The 25,639-nt window shown below is 35.9% G+C and overlaps 1 protein-coding gene across 1 annotated transcript in view; it reads right to left on the minus strand.

The window, feature by feature from the left end:
* Positions 1-25,639, minus strand: part of HOMER1 (homer scaffold protein 1) — a 134,509-nt gene that overhangs the window by 74,593 nt on the left and 34,277 nt on the right. Inside the window, exons 2-4 of the mRNA XM_030323699.1 lie at positions 11,525-11,681; positions 7,393-7,524; positions 3,807-3,899 (exon numbers count right to left, since the gene is read on the minus strand). Of these exons, the coding sequence (XP_030179559.1) occupies positions 3,807-3,899; positions 7,393-7,524; positions 11,525-11,681 (382 nt within the window). The remainder of the gene's footprint in view (positions 1-3,806; positions 3,900-7,392; positions 7,525-11,524; positions 11,682-25,639) is intronic.

The following is a 25,639-nucleotide window of genomic DNA, read 5'->3' on the forward strand; positions in this document are numbered from 1 at the left end:
AAACTTTGTTCCTTCTTTGAATATACACATACAGACATATTCTACTTTTTCTATAAAGTGAATTTTTAAAAATCTGAGGAAAAAAGCTAGTCTAAATATACATTAAGAGGCTACAACATATCTAATACTATACAACCTGACAATTTATATGGGGAGGGGGGAACCTAACTTTTGTTTGACTACAAACAACTAATGCATTAATACTTCACTCCATTTAAAAGTCTTAGTGAACTGTCAGCTAAAACTTATTTTTTTCTAAACTCCAGTGAAGAAAAAATTGCATTATTTTGATTATGTAGCCCCTTTTAAAGCCAATCATCACTCTTGATTTTATGTCAAGATTATTAAAAGATTCCCATGGAAACACAAGAAGAGAAGATCTCCACAAGAGGAGAAGTTCTAAATTAATGTCTGTTATTTAAAGAAGGACATGAAACAGACTAACAACAAATACATGATTCAACTTATTCCTGGAGATGTTTTCCTGATAAAGACAACATAAAGACTATCTGACATGACCACACATTCTATCAAGTGTACAAACTTAGCCCAAGAATTTAAGAATGGGGAAGCAGCTAACTCGGCTCTAAATGCCCGACTCTCTTCATCACATGCCCTTAGGGATAAGGAATAGTTTGTCTACAACACTGCTTCTCCAAGTGTGGTCCCCACATCACATCTCCTGGAATGCTGTCATCAGAAACGTAAATTCTCAGGCCCCATCTCAGCCGTACTAAATCAGACATGCCAGGAGTAGGACTCAGCATTTTGTGTTCTGATAAGTTTTCCAGGGTACTCTGATGCAGGCCACATCACCAATAACAGCTGTTAGCACTTAAGCACTTACTATATAACAAGCACTTTGTAATCCTCATTTAATTCTCACAACAACCCTCCAAGGAGATACTGTTTCTTTTTTTTCCATCAAGTTTTTAATTTTAATTCCAGTATAATTAACATACAGTATTATATTAGTTTTAGGAGATACTGTTATTCTCATTTTATTTATTAAAAAAAATAACTTGCCTAAATTTAAAAAAAAAAAACAACAAAAACTAGTAAGGGCTGGAGCCCAGATTAAAAAAAGACAGGCTATAAAACCTACATTAGTGCCATTATCATTAGACATTGCCATTATCATATTTATCCTCTCCAACAATCCTGTAGTGTATGTATGTAGTGTAAGTATGTAATTGCCATGTTACACATGTATGAACAGACCTAGGTGAAGCCATTTTCCCAAGATCATATAGTGACAAAAAAAAAAGAATTATGTACAAGTTTGTCTGACTTGAAAACCCATACTTTTCAAGAGCTATGACCAACTGAGTGACTACCACTATCAATTATTCCATTTAACTTCTTGATCCCCTTAATTCCTGAGTAGTAGTCTATTCTTCAGGCAGAGTGTTAATTTAGCAGGTTAGGTTAAATCAGGGAGAATCAAACTCTACTCTCCAGATGAGTATAATCAGAGTGGCCAGCAGTCATATATTTCAAAGTAAAACAGAGATATTAATGACATATGTAAGAGAATGTCACAAAAAGGAGGGGGAGGAAATGGAAATGAAAATAAGTATATTTTTTTAAAATATTACTCTGCTTTGTACATCAAATTAGCAACCAGACTTCAAATGTTTTGAAAAGACAACTTAAGGTCAGTGTATTCTGGCTCTCAAATACTGATGAATATATATGATGATGAATATATATGAATATATATGATTCCATATATAAACATCTTAGATATACTCTTTTGATGAAACTGAAGGCTTAAAGACATTCCTACCACCAAAGAGGGGCAGATATCTTACCAGCAACTTGCTCATGGCCAATTAAATAAAGACATGTTATGATCAGAGAAACAAGAACTAAGTACAACGGCCAAGTGTAATCAATTATAATTTTATTGGAGTCCTTTGCTTATTCTCTAACTGCATGTGCTGTAATATCCTCTTACAATGCTAGAATCATTCACCTAAGGACCTGGAGTTCCCAACATGTATTGGTACTAAACTTTAAATAGGTTTTTATGAAAAGTATACTCTAACTCCTGTAGCACTTAGGGAAGAGAGATTCAACGCAAGTTTCAAAATGATCATTCATGTTATTCCAGGTCAATGCAAATGTTGAGGAGGTACAATGGAGCCTTGGCACACCTTTAATCTATGAGGAAATATGTACTTTAAGCACAGTTAACAGAGCTCTCTTTTTCTGTAAAAACAAAACAAAACAAAACAAAACAAAAACAAAAAAACCCACCCAACTCTTTATACCAGTAGGGTTTATCAAAACCCAGTAGGGTGCCAGGTGTGAGGTGGAAGGTGAAGAGCAAAAAAATTTCAAAAATGGCTAGTCGCTAAATTCCCAGGCAACTCCGATTTACTTCCTCAAGTTTTATGTAAATCTGCTACTACTGACAATATTCCAGAGAAACATTTATAACATCTGATTTTTCCTTTTCATGTAAACTCCTGAGTATGCTTCAAAAACAACTGCTATAGACAAGAACCCAGCCCAAACCTGAACTCTACACTTAGGGCACAAATTTAAATAAAAATTTATTTTATTTTATTTATTTTTGAGGTGGGGGGAGGGACATAGAGAGAGGGAGAGTGAATCCCAAGCAGGCTCCATGCTTTCAGCACAGAGCTGGACATGGGTCTGGCACTCACGAACTGTGAGATCAAAACCTGATCTAAAATCAAGAGGTGGACATTAACTGGTTGAACCACCTAGGCATCCCTGAAAATTAATTTTAGAAAAGCCTATTAAAAAAGTTGAATCATACCATGTACATTAAAACCTCTGTAAAAGTACTGAAATAGGAGTATTTAAGGAACTTAACTCGGAGATCTAATTAATTTCCAAATGAAGGAAGATTATGATGGGCAAGTCACAGTATTAAATCAATTGTTAAAGGAAAATTGTTTGGGTCTCAGTACTAAGTATAAAGATGTCCCAACTGTCAGATTTAATTACACTTAAAATCAAGGAAAACAGACTAAAATCAAATAAAACAGATTTTTTTTTTTAATTTTCTATGTATTTGACATTTTGACATCTTAAAAAAAAAACCTTTCTGGCTAGCCAATCTTAGAGCAAGGAGGTAAGATGGGGGCATGCCTTTGATATGCAAACTAACCAACGCAGAGCTATACCTCCTTCATCAGGCCCACACACCCAGGATGCAAAATTCCTCTGCCTTAATCATCCCAGAGCCAGATACCAGGCAACAAGGGAATACCCTATAAGTTTAGAGCCTACAGAAATTATTCAACAAGCCAAATAAACCGTCTACCCTGCCCTGCCATTCCCAAGGAAACTCCAATATAGCTCTAGCCTCAGCTTTTCCCATGCTCCTTCTTTCTGCCTCCTGACCACCCTGAGGCTTCCCTATGTGCCCCTCAGATGTATGCTATGCCGCCTTTTTCTAAGACCTGTGAATACAATAAACTCATTTTCCTGAGCCTCTCCTGTGTCTCCTCTTGTGATTGACCATCACAGAAAATAAAACATTAGGCCAATCTATGCTTTTTACACATGATTGTTTTAAAGTTATATGCACATCAAAAAATCTGAATTATAATTATTAAACTCATTTCCTCCCCAGATTCTTGCAGGCATTGGCATACAGGAAAAAACCACCTTTCTCCACTATTACAGATTAAGTGAAGGGCATATTCTATGTCCACTTTGGAAATTACCTTAAATTTGCCATTGTTTTCCCAAATGTAACCCTGGCATAAAGGATACCATCGGAAATGAGTAAGGCTCAAAAATAGGAATAGAAATTAAATACCCACCTGTGAAGGTGTACTGGTAAGTTCCATCTTTTCTTGTGATTTCTCCTTTGCTAGTCGAGCAGCTTCTTTAAATTCCTGAAACTTTTCTGCGAACTGAATGTATAAAGACTATATACATTAACCAAATAAAATAAAAACAGGTCTCACTGCCCACTTTTACCTTGGTTTTCTTTCAATTGCTGAATAACTGACTCTTAACACAAGCGACGTAGCCATCAAATCAATTATAGGTGTAATACGAAAATGAAGGAAAAAGAAATCTAATACCAAACACTTATCTGTACACTACAAACTCCTTGGACAAACTGCAGTCAAAGACATCATGATAACTAACTTAGAACTTGAGGTCAGCTAGTTTATCTACGTCTCTTCCTCAGTGTTCAGATACACTTTACTAAGACCAAGGTGCAGAGTATAGGATGGGAGTGGAATCAGTAAAGATTAGCATACTTTGTTTATCACAGGGAAAAAAATGAATCTTTTAGGTATTTACTCATAAACATCTCGGTATTTGGAGTGTGCTTTTAAATTTTACTGGAACATAACTCTCATATTATGTGAGGCTTTTTATTTTCAACAATATAAATGGCAACATTTACTATTATCGCTAAATGGCATTACTAAAACTTCATTTCCAAAGATTCTTAAACAGCTAATGTACAACAGCAGAGAGGAATAACACAAACTCCACAAAGGTCTTTAAAATTGGTAACAACAACAACAAACTATGGTACATAAAATGCTAATTCCTACAAATCCATAGTAATCTAGAAATGTCAGAGCCACAAAGATTATCTATTACTGCTTTGGAAGTGGAAACTAGTCTACATTATTCTCAGAGTAAGTTAAGGCTACACAATAATCAAATTAAAAAGTCAAAAATCTCTATGCAACTTAAAGCACCAGCTAGAGCTGGTAATTAAAATATGAAATTATGGTTCCCTACTCAAACCCCATAAGCCAACCCTGATTTCATTTTGATATTGAGAAGGAAAACTTGGGAAGGAAAGGTCATTGTACTCTAACCTGCCTTGGACATTTGGAAGAAGGCTAAAATTTAAGTTTTCATTACAACTTTCCTTCTTACATTAAAGTTGTCACCTGTAACTTGTAGATCAGGGAACTGAATGTATATTACTACTCCTTTTTCAAGTAAGGAGGTATTCTGTTCAAGTAATCTGAACACAAAGCTAAAAGGGTCTCATTCACACTTGTGTAAATGGAATAAAAAGGAAACCATAATTAATTTATCTCAATGTAATGTGAAGCAGAACACAGTTTTTCTTACACTCATCTAGCATTCCAACATAGTTAATGTTTAAAACTCTTTCAACTTCATAAAGGCTCACACTACTGTTAATTTTTATAGGTTTGCGTTTCCATGGTAACAAAATACAACTTAGTAAGCACTCTAACAATCCAAGCACAGTTCCAATTTTCCTCATACATCAACCCTACAGACCAAACATTTCTCTCAATACTGCTACTCTCTCTTATTTTCAGAGATCCTTGTCCAGAATTGCCTTCAGACTTTCTAAAACCCTTATAATGCTTTGATTCACTTACGGTTTTTAATGATAAAATAAGCCAGAATAATTACATGCTTGCTTCATTTATGTAAAATATTATAAACTCCTTGGGATCCCCTATAGTCTATAAAGCAGCAACAATGGTCTTTAAGGTAGCATGGAAAATGAATCATAATTTTGTCATCTCTGGACAAAAACATTATGAAGAGACCGATCACCAACTCTTGGAGCCAAGTCCAGTGAATAATTCCTGGAGCCAAGTCTAGTTTATTTAATGTAGATTCTCCCTCAAAATACTAGGAATCACTATCAGTAGGTTGGTCAAAAGTATATGTTAACTTTAAAGAGGAAAAATTCTTGAAATATAAAAGCCATTCTCAGAAAAAAAAGATCAAATGAAAGGATACAGTATAACTGACAGCATTTAATAAGCTATTACTTTGCCACATTAGCTAGCTGCCCAGTAACCTCAAAGATGTGACAAAAACTCAATTTGCAGTCAAAATTACTTATGCCCAAAAATCATTTCATACAAGTTTATTTGAGAAATTAATCCACAATTTAGTTCCTGTCAAGAAATTTAGCAAGGGTAATATATCAACTTTTTTTGCTCTACACTTTAATAGACAATTCCAAAAGGAAGTTCCAAAAAGGTTCCAACTGAGTAATGGCAAAATTATTAGAACAAATGTGTAATTTCCTAAGGGGATTATTTCCGGAGAGGCAATGCTCAGCTGGATACCTGTGTCCCTGCTATGTTGAAATACTTTGAATCTAGAACTCATACCTTTACCACAGTCCAAGAAATGAATTTAGAGAGTAAGATGGGTGTAACAGAAAACAAATCAGTAACACTTTTTCATTTTCATCATACTACAGAGAATGGACTTATAATCATGAAGGCGAAAGTTAAAATAGCCTTAAAATTGGACCCTAAACTGTAATTTATATTAAAGGTAATAAAAATATTTGAAAACAACCATGTTAAGTAATGTCTACAACCAAAAAAAATGGAAGCAAAGATTACTTCAATTATTGATCTAACTATACCGAGTCAATAAATATTCACAAAAATGTAAGATTATTTTTAAAAAGAACTTATTTTTAAGCATCAGAATGATTTCTGTAATGAATAGCTTACAGTGTAAACATAAACAGTGTATACCTACAAGAGTCTGATGACCCTGAAGCTGAACATTTGTAACTCCCAAAAGGCATCAAATTATTGTGAAAGGTAGGGTTATCCTTTTAATTGAACATTTCAAATAGAGAAGTTCAAAGAATAAATCTTTGGGTCTGGTGAGCATAAAATCTGACGAGCCAAATGAGTACTCCTCATCTCCTTCATCCGTATCTTATCCTGAGACAGTTTCCTTTGCCTTAGTCTTTGTGGATGACACCCACAAGGCACTGCTGGTATAAACACTGCAAGCTGCTGCTGGTACGCGGGACAACTCTGTTATTTCCAGTAATTAGCCTGGTGATGTTCTGTATTTTGTTGGCCTTTCTGGCCACAGTCATTCACTTGGTCAGTATCTTGCAGGAACTCTTCATGTGTTTGTTAGATCTCACCACTCTGTACTATATTACAGAGTTTGAAGTAATTCTCAGAGAAAGCACCATTTTCCCTAAACAAAGTAATTCTTAAGTGTCTGCTGTCATGTCAAAAAGCTGAAATCTGTATCACTATCAGCTTACGTTTTCACAATTCAGAAGAGCTTGCTGTTTACCTTCTTGCAGACCATCTCCACTAAGGGTGCTAATCCCTGGGCAAAGTCCATTCAGAAGTGATAATCCCCAACTGTTATGTGAACTATCATACAGAGAGTTAACCACCCAAATACTTCTCTATCAATGGTGACCGTTTTTAATGTGTATAAATTATTTCCCAATTGACAGTGAAATCCAATGATCTCTCACTTCTTGCTTTAAAATCACTATAATTGTTCTAGTGTATTAAATTTCTCCTATATTTTACACTTTTCATTTGCTATTATATATTTAAGACCTATGATTTGAAGATGAAGATTTCCACGTAATCTAATGAGTTGACTTACTTTTGAAAGATGATGCTCAGAGGAGAATCCCAGTCCGTAAACAGTGTTTGCCCGGCTATCGGCCCACTGGCCAAACTTCTGAGATGTTTTAGTAAATGTCATGTTTGGGGTGATGGTGCTATTAATTATTGCCTAAAAATAAAATAAATATGAGTTACAAGCCAAAAGTTAGCAAACAGGCATTTAAACACAGGACTATTTACTTCTGTAAAAAAACAAAGGATTTCTAATGAGTTTACTCAAGGGAAAAACAACCCCTAAATATATACTTTACTTCTTTTCCCACAAAGTGGTATAAATTCATGATACTGAGATTCACTATCATTTCTATTTAACACATAGTTTCTTACAAAATTAGTATTTTGGTGCTATTAAATATTGATTTTGGTGAACACCATAATAAATTCCAACTATTACTGTGTATCATATTAAGAGAAGTACCTTCCCACTGCCAGTACTATAAAAGTATATAATCAGTTAAGTTAGTGAGTTAATGCCCTCCAAAATTCAGATTACAAAGTGATTCCAGTAATAATAGAAATAAACATGTTACCAAATTCATAAGCAGTTTTTTGGTGAACTACCAAATGTAGAATGAAAATCAAGCATTTTCAGAACAAAGCAAAATCTATTGAACACGTGAACAGTACAAATATAAATACTTATGAGTATGCATGTATTGATGAAGTTATAATAAATGTATGACACCTGTCCTACTAAAGAAGATAGTAAGAGTAGCTGGCCCCTTGCTTTCTGTCGCAAAAGCAGATGTGTTATCTGTAGTTCTATGAGAGCCCTTACCCTTGATTAAGCATTTTTACCTGTGACAAAATTTAAATACTCATACTCAAACCTCCTTACCCTTCAGTTCAAAAGCTGCTTTTCCTAGCGTGTCATTTTAGATTCTGTAAAATGTGGCTAACAAAGTACTCTAAATTGCAGGTAGTCATGAAATGAAAAGACTCAATGGAAAAGGATATATTAACAAATGGTTAATAACAAAATATAACAAAAGGTAAGGAATCTGGTTATGGAATCATTTGGTTATGCAACTTTTTTTTGCTGAGTACCTATTAAATGCCAAGCACAATTCTAGAGAGTTGAAATGTAACACTGAACGGTAATGTAACTGTGGATTACATTCTAAACCAAGAACAGTCAGTCAATTAACATATACGTAAGTAACTGACTAATGTAATTTCAGAGTGTTATGTGCTACGAAGCCTGTACGACCAGCATCTGATAGAGAGAGGGAGTCTAGAAGGCAAGGACTGGCAGGTACTAGGTTAGATTTGGCGGTCCTTGAGTGTTCCCAGAGGAGGGTGCTTGTGAGCTGAGATCTAAGTGTTTCCAAGGAGAGAAGGGCATTTTACATGGGATCTCAGTAACTCTCAAAAAGTGAGGTAGCAATAGGTTTTATAAGAAAACCTGTAAGAAAACCTGTAAGAAAACATGTAAGAAAAATGACCCATTTGCTGTAGGTCACAGACCTTCACTTTCAGCTCTTTCAAATGAACTTCTTGATGCTTTTAAGGTTAAGAGTCCCATTTTAATCCCCATTTTGAACCTTTCCTTGCCTCCACTTGTCTTGGGGATTACTTGTTTAGGGATTCTTTAATCACTGAAGAAAAACTTTAAAATGAAAGACGATCCCACACTTAAAAAACATTATTCATAGGATGCTTGGGTGGGTCAGTCAGTTAAGTGTCCAACTCTGTTTTGGCTCAGGTCATGATCTCATGGTTCATGGGTTTGACCCCTACATCAGGCTCTGTGCTGACAGCAGGGAGCCTCCTTGGGATTTTCTCCCTCCCCCCACTCTCTCTCTCTGCTCCATCCTGCCCCCCAAAAAAACTTAAAAAAATTATTCATTAGAATTCTTTGAATAGAATGGTTTGAATTTTTTGAAGATGAATCCACTTAAAAGGAAAATCTTAATTCTTTAAAATAAATTTTCTCTCAATCCCAGAGTTCCCATCCTTTCAAGGAAAACAGGTAGAAATGCTGTGTCATTACAGATCATGTAGTGCCCTTATCTTGGCCCTCGGCCATGCTGATGTCTCTGCAGCATGATTAGAAAGCCTTTAAGCAAACTTTACATGCACAGTAAGGGCATTAAATGAGAACAAATGGACATTTTCTAATCAGGGGCACCTAAGGGCTTTCCAACTCATCATGCAGTGCAGAAATAGAAGTGGGGCGGGGAGGAGAAAACACTCATTTAGCCACAAGTAAGCCACTCTGCTTACACTATTGCTTACCAAAAAAACAACTCTGCCTGCAGGGTACTGCAGTAGTTACCAGCATCAGTTTTTAAAAAGTTAACTAGAAAATGGAACATGTGATAGAAATCATAACTGCTACAGAGGGTAGATTTTGTTAAAATAAATAAAAACTTGTTCGCAAGAGCTGTTTAAGAGTGTAATGTTTACAAGCTGCAAAGTATACTCAAGAATGGAGGCCAGAAGCAATAGTTCCTATCGCCTCAGAAGGAAGGACACATGAGAGTTATTTAATCACATGGGACATGGGAATACTTCAGTTGAACTTTATTCTATTTAAGTCTCCCATCTGATAAAACTCCATCTTATCTGTGGTTTGGGCCAAGAGGGAAATACAGATTATAGAGAACTGAAAGTTCCAGTCAGGGAAAAAAAGAAATTAATATTCTAGTGGCTGAGATCACAACAACTAATACCTGTTGATGTCACTAAACAGTTACAAAATATGACAAACTTATTCTTCATTAAAGAAGTTTTATAGAAATTAACTATTAGTATTTCTCAAGTCCTTTAAATCCTCCAAGTAAAAATGAAAGAGAATCAATTATTCTAATAAATACGTACTAGTCACTTAAGTAGAAGATAAGGGGCAAACAGCCCCTGGGGTTCTGTAATCTAGTTAAGGAGATAAGCAGTGAGCACAAGAGAAAATGAACTGAAAGTTGAGCATTAAATTATCTTTTGTTTCCCCAAACCACTAGGCAATACCTAATAGCCTAAAAATATTAACAATGATAACAAGAGCAGTGTTTTTATAGTGGTTACTATACACCCTTTACGTGTTTTTGCATAAATTACTTAATCTTCACATGAATCCCATGGCGTAATGATGTAGGTATTTTTATTAGTTCCTTTTTACAGATGAGAAAATTAAGGTGTGAAGACATGAACTATCTTGCTCCATCTAGGTCACATGGCTAGGAAGCAGGAGAGCAAAAATTCAAACCAGAGAGTCTAGGTCTAGAGTGTGTGCTCTTAGACCCTGGGCTGACCTGCTAAAATTTCTGCAAGTTCAAAGGCCTCATGGCTTTAAAAAAACGTGAAGGAGAAGAATGAAACCCTTGTCCTTCTATACACATTTTATCCAGAATCTGATGTTTGGTATTACTTATTCAAAATTCATTGATAAAAAATGGCATTTCCCCCCCTTTGAAAAGCATACTATCTATAAGACAATGATCAAAGTGCTATGCAGATATTAACTCAATCCTTACTAAGAATAATGAGGCTCAGAGAAGTAATTTGCCAGAAGTCAAAAACTTAGTAGATGGCAGAGCTAAGATATGAACCCAGGCAGTCCGTGCTCTTAAACATTATACTATTTGCCTCTCCTAAAAATAAAAACTTAGGTCTTGTCCACATGCTTCCCTTCAGAGTAAGGGATGTCAGCTTTAATGCTGACACTGACCAGACTTCATACCATTTAGGGACTTAGAATTACTGAATAATCTACAAAAGTGTATCTGAAAAGAATTCTAGCTCCTCACTAGACTGTAAGCTCCAACAGTGTAGAAACTGTCCATTCTGTTTACCACTATATTCATAGCAACTAGCATAGTGCCTGACATGTAATAGATATGCAATGAATATATATCGAATAAACTAAACCTAAAATTTGTAGAATATTTTGGAATGTAACTCAATATAAATAAGGTGGTCAATCCAAGTAATTTAGAAGATAAAAAGACAAAAAGTGTTGCTAAAAATGATCAATTTTGGCCTTTTGAAGTTTTTAAAACTCAAAAGGAAATATTGTATCTTAATAAAGATGAAAATTCCCCAAATAAAACAGAAGATGCTCTACTATAAAAAGCAAAAGAGCAAGATCATTTAAAGAGAATATAACTTACCTTTGAGCCATCTAAACTGATTATCCTATACACATTTCTTGTGCTGTCATAGAAATAAGACACAGTAACTGCATGCTTGCTGGTGGGAACCCAGTTCTTCTTTGTGTTTGGGTCAATCTGGAAGACGTGAGCTCGAGTGCTGAAGATGGGTTGTTCCCTATCAGGCAGAAAATAAAATGACAGATTGAAAGCAGTCATTTTATTGCACTGGATAAGAGAACATGAAATCTGTGAGGATGACTCCACTTACCCCAAAACTCCCACATCCCCCAAGACGATAGAAACATTGTTCCATATTTGAATACTGTAAGTATTCAATCATAAGCTTCTTTAAAACAATTATAGTCCATTCTCATTATGTGACGAATCTGTCTACTCACTAAAATGTATTTGTAACTCCAAAATCAGTACTTGAGGTACCTTCTTAGTCTTTTGCAGTGGAAAGATGCAATCGCCTGACATGCATGCTTCCATCTGAGGTTGATCAAGGCAACACTCTGCCTTATTTCAGCTCCCATACTATAAACAAGTGTCCTTTTTGTGATCTATTTGGCACCATGCATTTCATAATACTGTGCTTTTTGTTGGTGTTTTCACTGTGTAAAACAGCTCCCAAGCATAGTGCTGAAGCACGGTCTATTCTTGGATGCAAGAAGGCTGTGATGTGTCTTACGGAGAGAACGTTATAAGCTATGCTCAGGCATGAATTATAGTGCTGTTGGCCATGAGTTCAATGGTAATGAATCAATTGTCTACATTAAATGAGGGGTCTTTAAATACAAACACACATAAAACAAGCTTATGTATTGACTGGTTGATGAAAATGTGATCGGAGGCTTGTAGGAACCTAACTCTCTGTATCCCCTAGAAGCAACCTTTGAGTATTTGATAATTCAGTGTTCGTGATGCCTGTATAGAACACAACTACTCTAAATAATGAGAACCGACTATATTCTATTAAAATACAAGAACTTTATATTAAAGCACTAGGTTAAAAATGTTCACCTATTTAAAACTAGATTAATCCAGTAACAGGTAATAAACTTACTGAGAAAAGTTGACCTCTACTATATTAAAAAATATACAGAAAACAAGGTAGCTCACAACCATAGTATCTTTTACTGAGTAGGGCCTTAAACAGATTTTAAAAATAATTTCAAGAACCCAAACTATTAAAAAATGTGTATCCAAAATATCATTAGCTTATTTTACAGTCTGGAAAACAAGTATGTGATGGTATATATGCAACAGAAGCATGAGAATGCAAAATTTTCCAAGTTCTGAGTAGAAGTTCTTCTGGAAACAGCCTTTACCAGGCTTTTTTGCTTTGAGCCCAAATAAAGTTCATTTCTTTCAATTACACAACATCTTCCTTTCCTAAAGCTACATAAGGTCCTAAAGAGAATTTTAACCAGTAAAGAAAGGAGAGTATGGAAGAGAAGAAGTTAGAAAACAGGCAAGCCAAGTCTGGCCCATGGCAACACGACTCTTCAGGTAACAGTAATAGGCTGGGTGTCACATATGTCTATGATCTTCTTCAGCCCTTGGAGAGCAGGTATGAAAGGGAGGCCCCTTCCCTGTAGGTAACCTGGCTCCTCCCAGCTTTATTTCTGGAAACCTCCATAACAACTTTTCTTATTCTAAGAATCTGTTGTGAAGCAACTGATACATTTTATGCCACTCCCTAAAAACTGAAGCAGAGAGTCATCACTTCTGGCTTAACTCATATTACATATAGATTCATTCAACAAATAATTATTCACAACCTCCCAAGGCATTGTGCCTGGATGAAGAACTCTTCTGAATTGGAGAAAGGTCTAGTTCATTCCCTCTTTCCCTATCTTTAATCCTTCAATTTTTCAGTGAGGCTACACTTGGGTTATCTTCCAAAAAGCCCTACAAACCTTGAGGCTTTTTTTTCTCTTCACCTTTTAATTAAAGTTCTAGGTGTAGTGCAGTTGGTCAGCCTGACTGTAACTAACTAGTTCCAATCCAGAGGAAAACCCAAACACACAAATGTATTTATTTAGGGCATGGAGGGAAGGGAAGTAGGAACTCTAGGGTTATCTAACAACTTCTCCCCCATTTGACAAGCAGTAAATTTCTAAATAGTGCAGGGTGTTGCAATATATGTATTTTATAAGAAACAAAAATAGTTAAGACAATGATATTGCCTTTACACATCTTATATGACCAATCAACAAATCCCTATCAGCGGAAATCTAGTGTTTTGAGTCTTATAAATACTTTCCACATTTTAATTCACATAATTATATTAATCTGCACAATTAATCCATAAATTCAATTCCCTTGTGAATAAAAATCTTTAAACTAGCTGTTTTACAAGTGTGCCTTATGAATTTGAGTATCAACCAAGTACACTGCTTTTCTTCAATTCTCTTCTGAATAGGTGACTTCTTAAAATTACAGTTCAAGATTTCTGGTCAAAATCTTGTCAAACTCTAGATTAAAAATATTAGGAAAATAATTTCACTGCTGACACAGGGAACAGAGTTCCTAGAAGTAACAAGGAAGTTACTACATCTATCAAGGCATACTAATAAATAGTTCACACCTTTACTGAATATCTACAAGCCAAAAACAGATAAAGATGGTCCCTGCCCCTGAAAATGATGAGGGAGGACAGATGTCAAAAAAAATAAAATGCTCTTCACCATGACAGATTCTTTGGAAATAAATGACCAAGAGCTACCATGGAGAATGTGATGTCTTAGTAGAATTTGAAACAAAGTATGGTAACAGTGGGAAGAGGCAATAGTACACAGGTAGGTGTAGCAAGAACCTTAGTGAGTGTGAGTGCCTTTGAAGAATGAGGCTAAAGAGAGAAGCCAATTCATGTGGGTCCCCTCTGGAAACTACTCAGAGATTGTAAATAGAGAGCAGCTCTACATTTTAGAAAGACACATTTGGCAGTACTGAAGAGGTGGATGGGAAGGAAACAAGACTGAACACAAGAAGGCTAGTCAGACTCTTATGAAAAAAACTCAAGTATTAGAAATAAAGACGAATGGGGTGAGTGGGTGGCTTAGTCGGTTGAGCATCCGACTTCAGCTCAGGTCATGAAGTCATGGTTCGTGGGTTCAAACCCCGTATCAGGCTCTGCACTGACAGCTTGGAGCCTGGAGCCTGCTTCAGATTCTGTGTCTCCCTCACTCTCTATGCCCCTCCCCTATTTGTGCTCTCTCTCTCTCAAAAACAAATAAATAAAACCTGAAAGGAAGGAAGGAAGGAAGGAAGGAAGGAAGGAAGGAAGGAAGGAAGGAAGGAAGGGGAATGGAAGTTAGGGAATGGAATGAAGATTGAGGAGGGATTAAAGGTAAATTTAGAAAACAGAATCAGTAAAATTAAGCAACAGATTGGTTGCAGGGCAATGTTTCTCAAACAGGGGTGATTTGCCCCAATTGGGACCTTTCACAATTTCTGGAGACATTTTTGGTTGTCACAACTGAGGGAGACTGCTATTGGCACCTAGGTGGTAAAAGCCAGGGGCATCGGTAATCATCTACAATGCACGGAACAGCCCCCTACAAGACAGAACCAGACCGAAATGTCAATAGTGCCACTAGCCATGTTGGGAAACAGAAACTGAAGTCTGGGTTTGAGGAAGAATGAAATGGAAGAGGATGAGTGAAGTTTTGACCAAGTTCAGATGTGTATAAGGGTCTGCATATAAAACTGTCAGAATGAAAACTTAAAAATATTAGTTTGGAGCACAGTAGAGAAAACCACGGAGGAGAAAAAAGTTGGGGGAGTCATCAAGAGATCGTATCACACTAGTCTGTTTAAGATACATTTCAATAACACTAAACATGTGAATTTCATTCTAGAGAAAAGCTCTTTAGAAGCAGCAGAGAAAAGCCATACCTGAAATCTTAAAGCTCTTAATTTTTAAAAGGATCCGTAAAGCATTTGAAACTAACTGGCCCAAGTGTCCAAGTGTTAAAGTTAATACTTTTTTAAGTAAACTGGATGGCATTCATCAATAAAGGTTAGACACAGTACTTCCTTTACAGCAATTCACAAAAATACTAACTGCATCAGATACAAATAGTTCCCAAAATACGTTCTATGGAACAACAGTCTTAGAAATGAGTGTTCCGTGTTTAAATAAATTCTGCAAACACTGTTCTGTCCCATTCTGAAATACTTATAATGTACATTAGTGTATTAAAGGTTCTAAAACATCCTGCAGTAAAGAAACCCATTTAGGCCTGAGTAACCCAGCATGTGGTAAAATTATCTGGCCCCAAAATTCTTTTCCATGTAACACGTTAACATGTCATAGGACTTATATTTATAACCAAAATATGAAAATCAAATGATAAATTTTGAGGTAAAAGTATCTCACTGTAAGCTGGTCTGGATATTCTGCCATTTTTACTGACATTACTGTCAGTAGAAAACATATATAAAAAATACAATACAAAATCGAAGCTTTATTTAGTAACGACTAGAGTATTATTTCTTAAACGACATTGAAAGGAACTCTTCTAAGGAATTAATCTAACAGTCAATTTTAAAGCAAACAGATTTTGGCATGAAATGCTTTAAACTGCCTTAGAGGAATAAAATTGAACCAGATACACACACCACACCCATACACACTTTAAAACTAGAAAATCATCTACTTTGGCATTTCTTCCATCAATTATCAGGACAATGAGTAGTTCAAATGACCTATTATAAGAAAAGCTTACTGGAATATTTTCCAGTTGGTTCATAAAATAATTCTATGAAGCTGGTACAAGAACAATTCGGAAGTTCTTCATCTTGGGCTAAAATGCAGTAAAAGTACTACATGCAGTGATCAACTCCAAACTTAATACGGATGTGAAAAACCGGAAGAATGGAAGTACAAGATGACCTGAGAAAAATGTGGTAAAATCAGAGTTTTGTTTTAAAAACAAGGTTTACTTAAACACATTAGAATTGACATAAAGAATGAGTATATTTAACTCTTATCTCTGTAATAAGAAAAAAAACAACGAAAACTGAAGCAAAAAAAAAGACTACTTGCCAAGAAATATATAAACTCTAGATCTAGAAAAAAAAGGAAAAAGTTAACTTTCATCATCTGGATAGCTTTGATTTAGAAAAGTTCAATGATAATGCTTTTTAAAAATTATTACTGAAATCTGTATTTTTGCAAACATTATGTGATTATGCAATAAATTTATGTTTCAAGGAAGTGCAAAGGTATGGGTCCAATACTAACAACCAAGATCAAGGGAAGAAAAAGAAATTATACACTCCCTAGTCTTCTTTTAAAATTTTTGTTTTAATGTTTATTTGTTATTGAGAGAGAGACAGAGCATGAGCAGGGGAGGGCAGAGAGAGAGAGGGAGACACAATCTGAAGCAGGCTCCAGGCTCCAAGCTATCAGCACAGAGCCCAATACGGGGCTGGAACTCACAGACGGTGAGATCATGACCTGAGCCAAAGTCAGACGCTTAATCCACTGAGCCACCCAGGCACCCTTCCCTAGTCTTCTTTTAAGGTTTGGTTTACAAATACTCTTTTTCATATATGTAAATATAGTTAAATATTGTAGCAAAGGGGATATAAAGAAGGTTATGGTTTCAAATAATTCCCCGACTTTCTAATTAAGTTTTCAGAAGAAAGCAGCCTGGTAGAAGTTTAAGAAACCCCAAGGTTAATCATAGTTTCCACTGAGAGTTTGACACTGTTATAAACACGGTCGGCTGGCTATCCACCAACTATTCTTCAGCACTCCCTCCTAACATCTCCCTGCATTTTGTTCTGGTGCTCCAACCTTCCTCCACATGACTGTGAGCTTCACTAGAATAATCAAGGCAATTCCAGTCTTCTTACCAGAAGTCCATTTAGGAATGGACCTCTGAAGCAATTCAGGTTAATGAGATAAGCAAGGAATGTTTGCTGGAAGCTTCTGGGTACAGTCACAAAGAGATTCACACATAACAAGAGGTGTTCTCTTAAATAACACTGTGTATGCAGTGACATCGGACCTAAAGGAGTCATTTTAATGCTATGAGGCCACTAACCTGAGAACAAAGCCAACATTGTTTGCTAAGAATAGCAGATGGAAAGACAAAGAATCTGCTTCCTTGAGTTGTCACTGAATCAGTGAATTAGCCTCCAGGCTCATGTGGTAAAATAAGTTTCCTAATTGTTTCAAGCAAGTCATTTTCACTTTAAAAATTACACAAATGAGGGGCGCCTGGGTGGCTTAGTTGGTTAAGCATCCAACTTTGGCTCAGGTCATGATCTCATGGTTCATGGGATCAAGCCCCACGTCCAGGGAGCCTGCTTCGGATTCTGTGTCTTCTTCTAACTCTCCCCCTTCACAACTTGTGCTCTTTCTCTGTGTCTCAAAAATAAATAAATGTAAAAAAAAAAAAAAATTACATAAATGATAATTGAAGAGGTTTACATGAAATAAACCCTACAATGAAGTGCCCCTCAATAAAATGTGACTGATGGTCTTCCAGAACTCCTGGCTAGCTATACACTGGTCATTCATCAACTTTATAACACAACCCCACAGCATATCCAATTAGATTTGGGTGGGGGGTGGGGGGGGGTCATTTAAAATTCTAGAGGTAATCAATAAAAAAATTCCTAAGACTAACTGCACTCAGACAGGTGGGAGGAAGAAATGTGACAATGGCAAAAGTTCACTATCAACTGACTTTCTACTTTAAGAATTTAATACCCAAAGCTTTTAAGAAATAGCAGTTTAACACATATTAGAGATAGGGAGAAAACCACCAAGAGAAATAACAACTGGATGTTTTAAAAGCAGTTGACTCTAGTGATGCAGCTAGATGAAGGGGAAACTAGTGATTGTCTTTACAAAACTTCAAGTGTTACTTAATTTTTTAACTCTGTATAGGTACCAAAAAGACTTTTTTAAAGCGGCATTGTGGAGGAATCTAGATACACATCAAAATTAACACCAAGAAAAGAATGTTTTAGGGATCACTTATAAACACTGCCAAAGAACCAAAGAATAAGTGACAAATTTTAATAGCTTGGAACTCAATGGACTCAACAGTACATGCTATGAAGGTATTTCTATTATTCATTAAGAGGAATAGAGAGAAAGTGGGGAGAAGCAGAAATCCAAACATGCCTAAATCCAAGACTGAAGGTATGTCTACTTCTTTGTGAGGTGAAAATACTCTCCTCCGTTAGAAGTAAAAACACACTAAGATAAAAACATTCTATGTCAGCTCAGTTTTTGGAATTTGAGAAGCTGGATAATACTTGTTAAGGCCAAAACGACATGAGCAAGGATCAGACAGGGAGTGAACAGACACCAATGATCACTGAATATCTTAGATGTAATACCTGAAGAACTTAGCTTCAGTGCCACTTGGGGGTGGCACAGAATGTCTTCAGACAAGTCAGAGCTCAAGCACCTGAATTTCCTCCAAAGAATTATCTTGCACAAGTAATAATATAAATGGTAATCCCACTGGGATTATTGGGGAACTGGTTTAACTCCGTCTCCCCATACATCCACACGAGAAAAATCTTGACTACAATACCTGTCTTGATGCTGCTCAAATATTGTAACTGCATATTGCCAATTATGTACTTCTATTGCCATGTTATGTGTTTAACAGCTGACTGCATATACATTTAGAATGTTATCTTTTGAAAAATACAAGCTTCTTTTGAGGGAAGCAGAGATTATTCTAATGGCTACCCAACACATAGTTGTACTACAAGAACTCCATCTAGTGATGGACCAAAAACATAGCAGGCATATGTTTTTTAAAACTTCCAAGTTACTATTTAGCCAACACAAAACTGTAAAGTGACATTGTTATACCACAAGTATGCAGATTCAAAATGTGACGCCAACAACTACAAAACATTTTTTCTGGAAGAATTTCTTAGAACTGTTTGATGTTTAAAAATAGAGTTCCTTGGTCTTGTAATTGGTTAAATGACCCTTTGAATGAAAGATTTTTTTAGAAAATCATCGTTTGCATCACAATTGAGCGTCAGAAACTTTCATGACATCAAATAAATTAAAATTTTCCATTTGGAATTTAAGATTATTAAATTACAAAATTATAGTTAGTAAAAATACTATTTCTTTATATACCATCCCTCATTTTAAGAGCGGTTTTCATCAATCTTAGTCCTTTCATTAGGCCACAGCACTAGTTATTAAAAGAGATTATAGTACTTATTTACCTTGGGCACTTTAATTATTAGCCACTTTTAAAACATCAAGAGGTATAACAAAATTCATAGTAAAGAAAAGCAATCCCACTCAATGTATACTTTTTAGCAAATGATAATTATCAATTGATTCAATGCTGAAAGAACCTGACTTGCTAATTATTTTTATTTTTAAAAAATTTTAAGTAATTTGTTAAAGTTTATTTTTGAGAGACAGCGAGCAAGTGAGCAGAGGAAGGTCAGAGAGAGAGGGAGAGAGAGAGGATCCCAAGCTGATGTCTGTCAGCACGGAGCCCGATGTCGGGCTAGAACTCACGAACCATGAGATCATGAACTGAGCCGAAATCCAGAGTCAGATGCTTAACCAACTGAGCCACCCAGGTGCCCCTTGACATGCTATTTATTAAATAACCACCAAGTGACATCATCCCTGCCCCTCTTCTCCATTTTATTATTTTTTATTAAAAAAATTTTTTTTTTCTTAACATTTATTAATTACTGACACAGAGAGAGCATGAGCATGGGAGGGGCAGAGGGAGGAGGAGACACAGAATCTGAAGCAGGCTCCAGGTTCTGAGCTGTCAGCACAGAGCCCGATGCGGGGCTCGAACTCACAAACCACGAGATAATGACCAGAGCCAAAGTTGGACGCTCAACCGAGCCACCCACGCGCTCCCCTCTTCTCCATTTTAAACCATATCCATTTCAGATAAAATCCTGGATGTATAAAAATAAAGAGGTATTCCTGATAACTCATTATATTTAAAATTAGTATTGTCTCTCTCTCAAAAATAAAGAAATCTCTGTCTCTCAAAAATAAATAAATGAAAAAAAAAATTTTTTAAAAGGCGGGGTGCCTGGGTCGCTCAGTTGGTTAAGCATCCAAATTCGGCTCAGGTCATGATCTCACAGTTTGTGAGTTCGAGCCCTGGGTCGGGCTCTGTGCTGACAGCTCAGAGCCTGGAGCCTCCTTTGGATTCTGTCTCCTTCTCTCTCTGCCCCTCCCCACTTGCACTCTGTCTCTCAAAAATAAATAAAATAAAATTTTAAATTAGTATTGTTATTTCCAACTCTATTAGACTTTAAATATCCTTTACCCAGGTGATTTCCACTAAATAAAGCTACATAGTGAAAAATAAAAATATACAAAAGGGAAATCGAAGGAAAAAAGCCTCTTATTAATGAAAATTTAATTCGTGTTAAAATAGGTGGTGCATTCCAAAAAATCTAAAAAAATTTTCTAGTAGACATCCAATTCCTAAAACCTTTAAGAGTAAAATGTAAAAATATTATTTAAAAAAATTTTTTTAATGTTTATTTATTTTTGAGAGAGAGACACAGCACAAGCGGGGGAGGGACAGAGAGAAGGGGGGACAGAATTTGAAGCAGGCTCCAGGCTCTGAGCTGTCAGCACAGAGCCTAAAGCAGGGCTCAAACCCATGACTGCAAGATCATGTCCTGAAGTTAGATGCTTAACTGACTGAGCCACCCAGGCGCCCAGAAGATTATATAAGTTCTAATACAAATAATATTTGAAGGAACAACAATACTCTTAGGTACTTTTCCTGTACACCTACTACAAACTAACCAAGTGGATACTTAATCCATATAGTATCTGAAGAAGTAACTATTCTAAGAAATAAATCCAGGACTGAAGAGAAAGAATTGAAGGTACTGTGGCAAAATGTTAATGTTTGCTACATTTGAATAGCAGTTGCATGAATGTTACATTATTCCCTGTATTATTCTGAATACTTTAAATAGCTCACAACAAACAATAAAACTTCACACCACTTCTCTTAGAATTTTTATTGACACTGTGAAATCTGAATAATCAGCTATGTTTTATAGATATGTAGATCATTTATTTTTAACTGTGATGCAAAAGTCTATGGTATAATTAGAGCTTCACTGTCCAATATAGTACTACTAGCCACATGACTACTGAATATTTGAAATACGGCTTATGCAATTGATAAAGTGAATTCATTTAGATTTTGATACCCAAGTCACTTAAACACATTTAAGCATATACGGGACAACCTGGGTATGTGAATCTACTATTTCAACTGTACATTTGATGAAATTTAAATTCAGTTCAAGTATTTCTGATTTTAGCCTCCAAAATGAGAGGTGCTCTAAGTATAAAATACATAAGGGATTGCAAAAACTTAGTAAGTAAAAGTATGTAAAATATTCCAATGATTCTTATATTAATCACATATTAAAAAGATATTATTTTGGATATATTGTGCCAAAATGTGTTAAAACCAATTTTACCTTTTTAAAACATTAACAATAAATTTAAAATTATACAAGATGCTCACACTGTACTTCAAGTAGAAAATACTGGACTATTTTATGTAGCCATTTCCTTACTGACAGACATAGAAGTTCCATTTTTTACACTATTACAAACAATGCCCCTGTATGTTTACTTGTGCACACATGCAAGAAGATATACTAGAAAAATTCCTGATCATAGGGTATGCACCAAAGCATATTTCCAATTTGCTCTTCACAGCACATGTACCAATTTATATTCTTTTATAAAAAAAAGGTTTATTATTTATTTTCAGACACAAGAGAGAGAGAATCAAGCAGGGGAGGTGGGGGGTGGGGGGGAGAGAGAGAGAGAGAGAAAGAGAGAGAGAGAAGGAGGGAGGAAGGGAAAGGGAGGGGATCCCAAGCAGGCTCCATGCTGTCCGTGCAGAGCCTGACGCGGGGCTCGATCTCATGAACAGTGAGATCAGGACCTGAGCTGAAATCCAGAGTCAGATGCTTAACCGACTGAGCCACCCAGACGCCCCTGAGTTTATATTCTTAATAGTCTTAGATAATTTCCTCCCAACACTTGGTAATGTCCAAGTAACATCTTTAATTTGTGCCAACTTGATGGGCATGAAATGGTATTTCAACGTTGCTTTAATCTGCATAACACTGATTACTAGTGAGGCTTAGGAGATCTTCGTATACTTCTGACCCATTTGAGTCCAGTAGATTTCTATACTTATTCCTGAGCTTGTTTAAAACCTTATTTTAGCTTCAGAGAGTGAAAGAGACCAGAATCCAAAATTCAGCACTCAAACCATATGCAGGGCAACATTTCATAATTCTAACATATATAAACCTAATTGAGGTCAACACCCACTAAAGTACAGAAAAACCAAGTTGCTTTTTTCCCCTAAATCTAAGGACATTTAATGTTTGAAAATCAATACAGCATAGATACAGCACATAAATTCTGCTCTTTTCCAAAGGCAAATTATAGTTTTAGTTTTTATACACCAAATTATTCCTGACATTCTTCAAAATTTTTCCTTTGTGGAGGGGTGACTACAGGAGTAATAAATGTGTACTAGTCAAACTTTTAGAGTTTTTTAAACTTTTCCTGGCTTCTTATCAAAACAAACAAACTAACTAACTAACTAACAAACAAACAAACCCAGGAGCTCCTGAGTAATTCAGTTAAGGGTCTGGCCCTTGATTCCGGCTTAGGTCATCATATCACAGTTCTCACAGTGCATGAGTTCAAGCCCCGAGTGGAGCTCTGTGCTGTCAGAGGCTGGTAGGGATTCGCTCTCTCTCCCTCTCTCTCTGCCCCCCATCACAAAAATAAAGAAATAAACTTAAAAAAAAATTTTAAACCTAACCTTTAATGCTAAACTATAAGTCAAAAGTAATAATGTGATTTTACTGTCAAAAAGGTTAAACTCATGGGTGTTTTCCAAATATTAAACACTATCACCCCTTCTACACAATTTCCATTCCAACTTTCCTTAGACTTGAAAGAATCACTTCTATCTAATGGAGTTTTCTCAGTCACAGGTAATAACTACATCTGGCTAACTCCTTTCTGAGTGGTCTTCAAGTAGGTTAGCTATATGTAAGTCTACCAACGAACAGCATCTGGTATTTTATGTACGGTAGCCACACATTCTCAGTTTCTCAGATTATCCAACTTTAGTATACTTATTTTTTCTATTGAAAAAGGGCTGCATTAACTACAATTAAATGTGATTTATGATGCCCACTGTTGTCAGCTTCTCAGGAAACAAAGATTATAGACAAAAATTTTTGTCAGATGCTGTGTCCCAATTTGGGGTTTTGCAAATACAATCTCTATAATGACATAGGGTTTTTGCTCAAATGCATTAGATCTATTTCAAAACAGTGGTGTTAAAATAATTCAGTCATTACAGCATTATGGAGTCCCAAACAAATTCTGACTGTGAATCCCAAACTTTCTGACTGTGAATGTATTTATTATTTTTCACTGATGATAAATTTAATTTATGTATACAATAAGCTAGGTTGGGGGGGGGTGTCTTTGGCCTTTTTAGCCTTTCTGAAAGTGAATTTTAGTAGAGAGGTACATGAGGTAATCACTATTGATAAAAAGGGCACCAGATACAGTACTCTACAGCTTATAGCACTGTTTCTTTACACATTGTGGCAACCCAGAGGGTCATGGTCAACTTAATGGTTAACAATGGGCATTACAAAAAGTGAATGACAATGTAAAATATCAGAGGACATCTTACTTGTTAGCAGTATACATATTTATTATCCATGAAACTTTGGGCTACATATTTATTTATGCTTGCTGCAATGTAAGCTACTTTTTTTTTCTTACTGTGAATCATAGTCAAAAAGTTTGAAAATCTAGGCATTACAAAATGCTTTCATTTAATGTTCATGAAAACCATGTGAAGCAGGCACACAATATCACTTCATGGTACAGAAGCATAGGTCCTAGGTGACTCACCCAAAGTCACACAGCTAGCAAATGATATGAATAAGCATTTTTAAAATGCAAATGAAAATAAAATTCAGTCTCACTAGAAATTAAAGAACTGAAAATTAGAACCACAAGTTATTTTTTCACCTGTCAAAACAGGAAACCTTTTTTTCAATGAAAAAACTCAATGTTAGAGTTTAAGGAAACCTGACACTTTCAAAAGCAGCAGGTGGGAGTACAAATCAGTTAAAGTCTTTTTGAAAAACACTTTGACAATGTATATCAAAAGCCTTTAAATTTTTGTACGTATCCTTTGACACATCGATTCCATTCTAGGAATTTACCTTAAGGAAATAATCAGGGGAATATGCAGAGATTTAGCTGTGTTGTATCACCACATAATCTACATTATCTATTTAGCTGGTTGTATCACCACATAATCTACAATAACCAAAAGATGTAAATTCAAATGTTCAGTAATGTAAGACCAAACAAATTACAGTAAAGCCATACAGTGGAATCCTATGTCGCTATTAAAAACAAAGTAGTAGAATATTCAATGACATAAGATGTCCAAAATAGTCAATGAAAACAGTTTATAAAATAGTGAATACAGTATGTTTTGTTTAAAATATGCCTATATGCATAGAAAAAATATATGGAGGACATTTAGTACTTATATTCAGTCTTTGTCCTGCCTCTCCTTCTCTCAACACAGAAACCAGAGTTGTCCTTCTAAAAACCCAAGCTAGCATTAAAAAACTATGGGGAAGAAAAAGGGTGGAAGGGTGAGGATAAAGCAAGAAAGGCAAAATGTGGACGGCTACTCAAGTGGGTGTGATGATGGTGGTTCAGGAGAGTTAACACCTAAATCAGGTGGGTCATTCCTCAAAACCCTCCAGTGGTTTACCAACTTAGTCACAGTAAAACTAAAGTCCTTACAAAAGTCTAAAGGCCTTCTACCAGTGTTTCTCAACCGTGGCTGTGTTAGAAACTTTCAGCCTGCAAGGCGATTATCCTGTGTAGCCAGGAGGAAGAACCACCAGGATACCCACCCTCCAACCTCATCTGCCATGTGGTATCTTTTACTCCAGCCACACTGGCCCTCCTGGTGTTTCTCAAACATGCCAAGCACTGCCTACCACAGGGCCTTTGCATGAAGTACTCTTTGCCCT

The sequence above is a fragment of the Lynx canadensis genome, chromosome A1, assembly GCF_007474595.2.
Source record: "Lynx canadensis isolate LIC74 chromosome A1, mLynCan4.pri.v2, whole genome shotgun sequence".
Classification (NCBI taxonomy): domain Eukaryota; kingdom Metazoa; phylum Chordata; class Mammalia; order Carnivora; family Felidae; genus Lynx; species Lynx canadensis.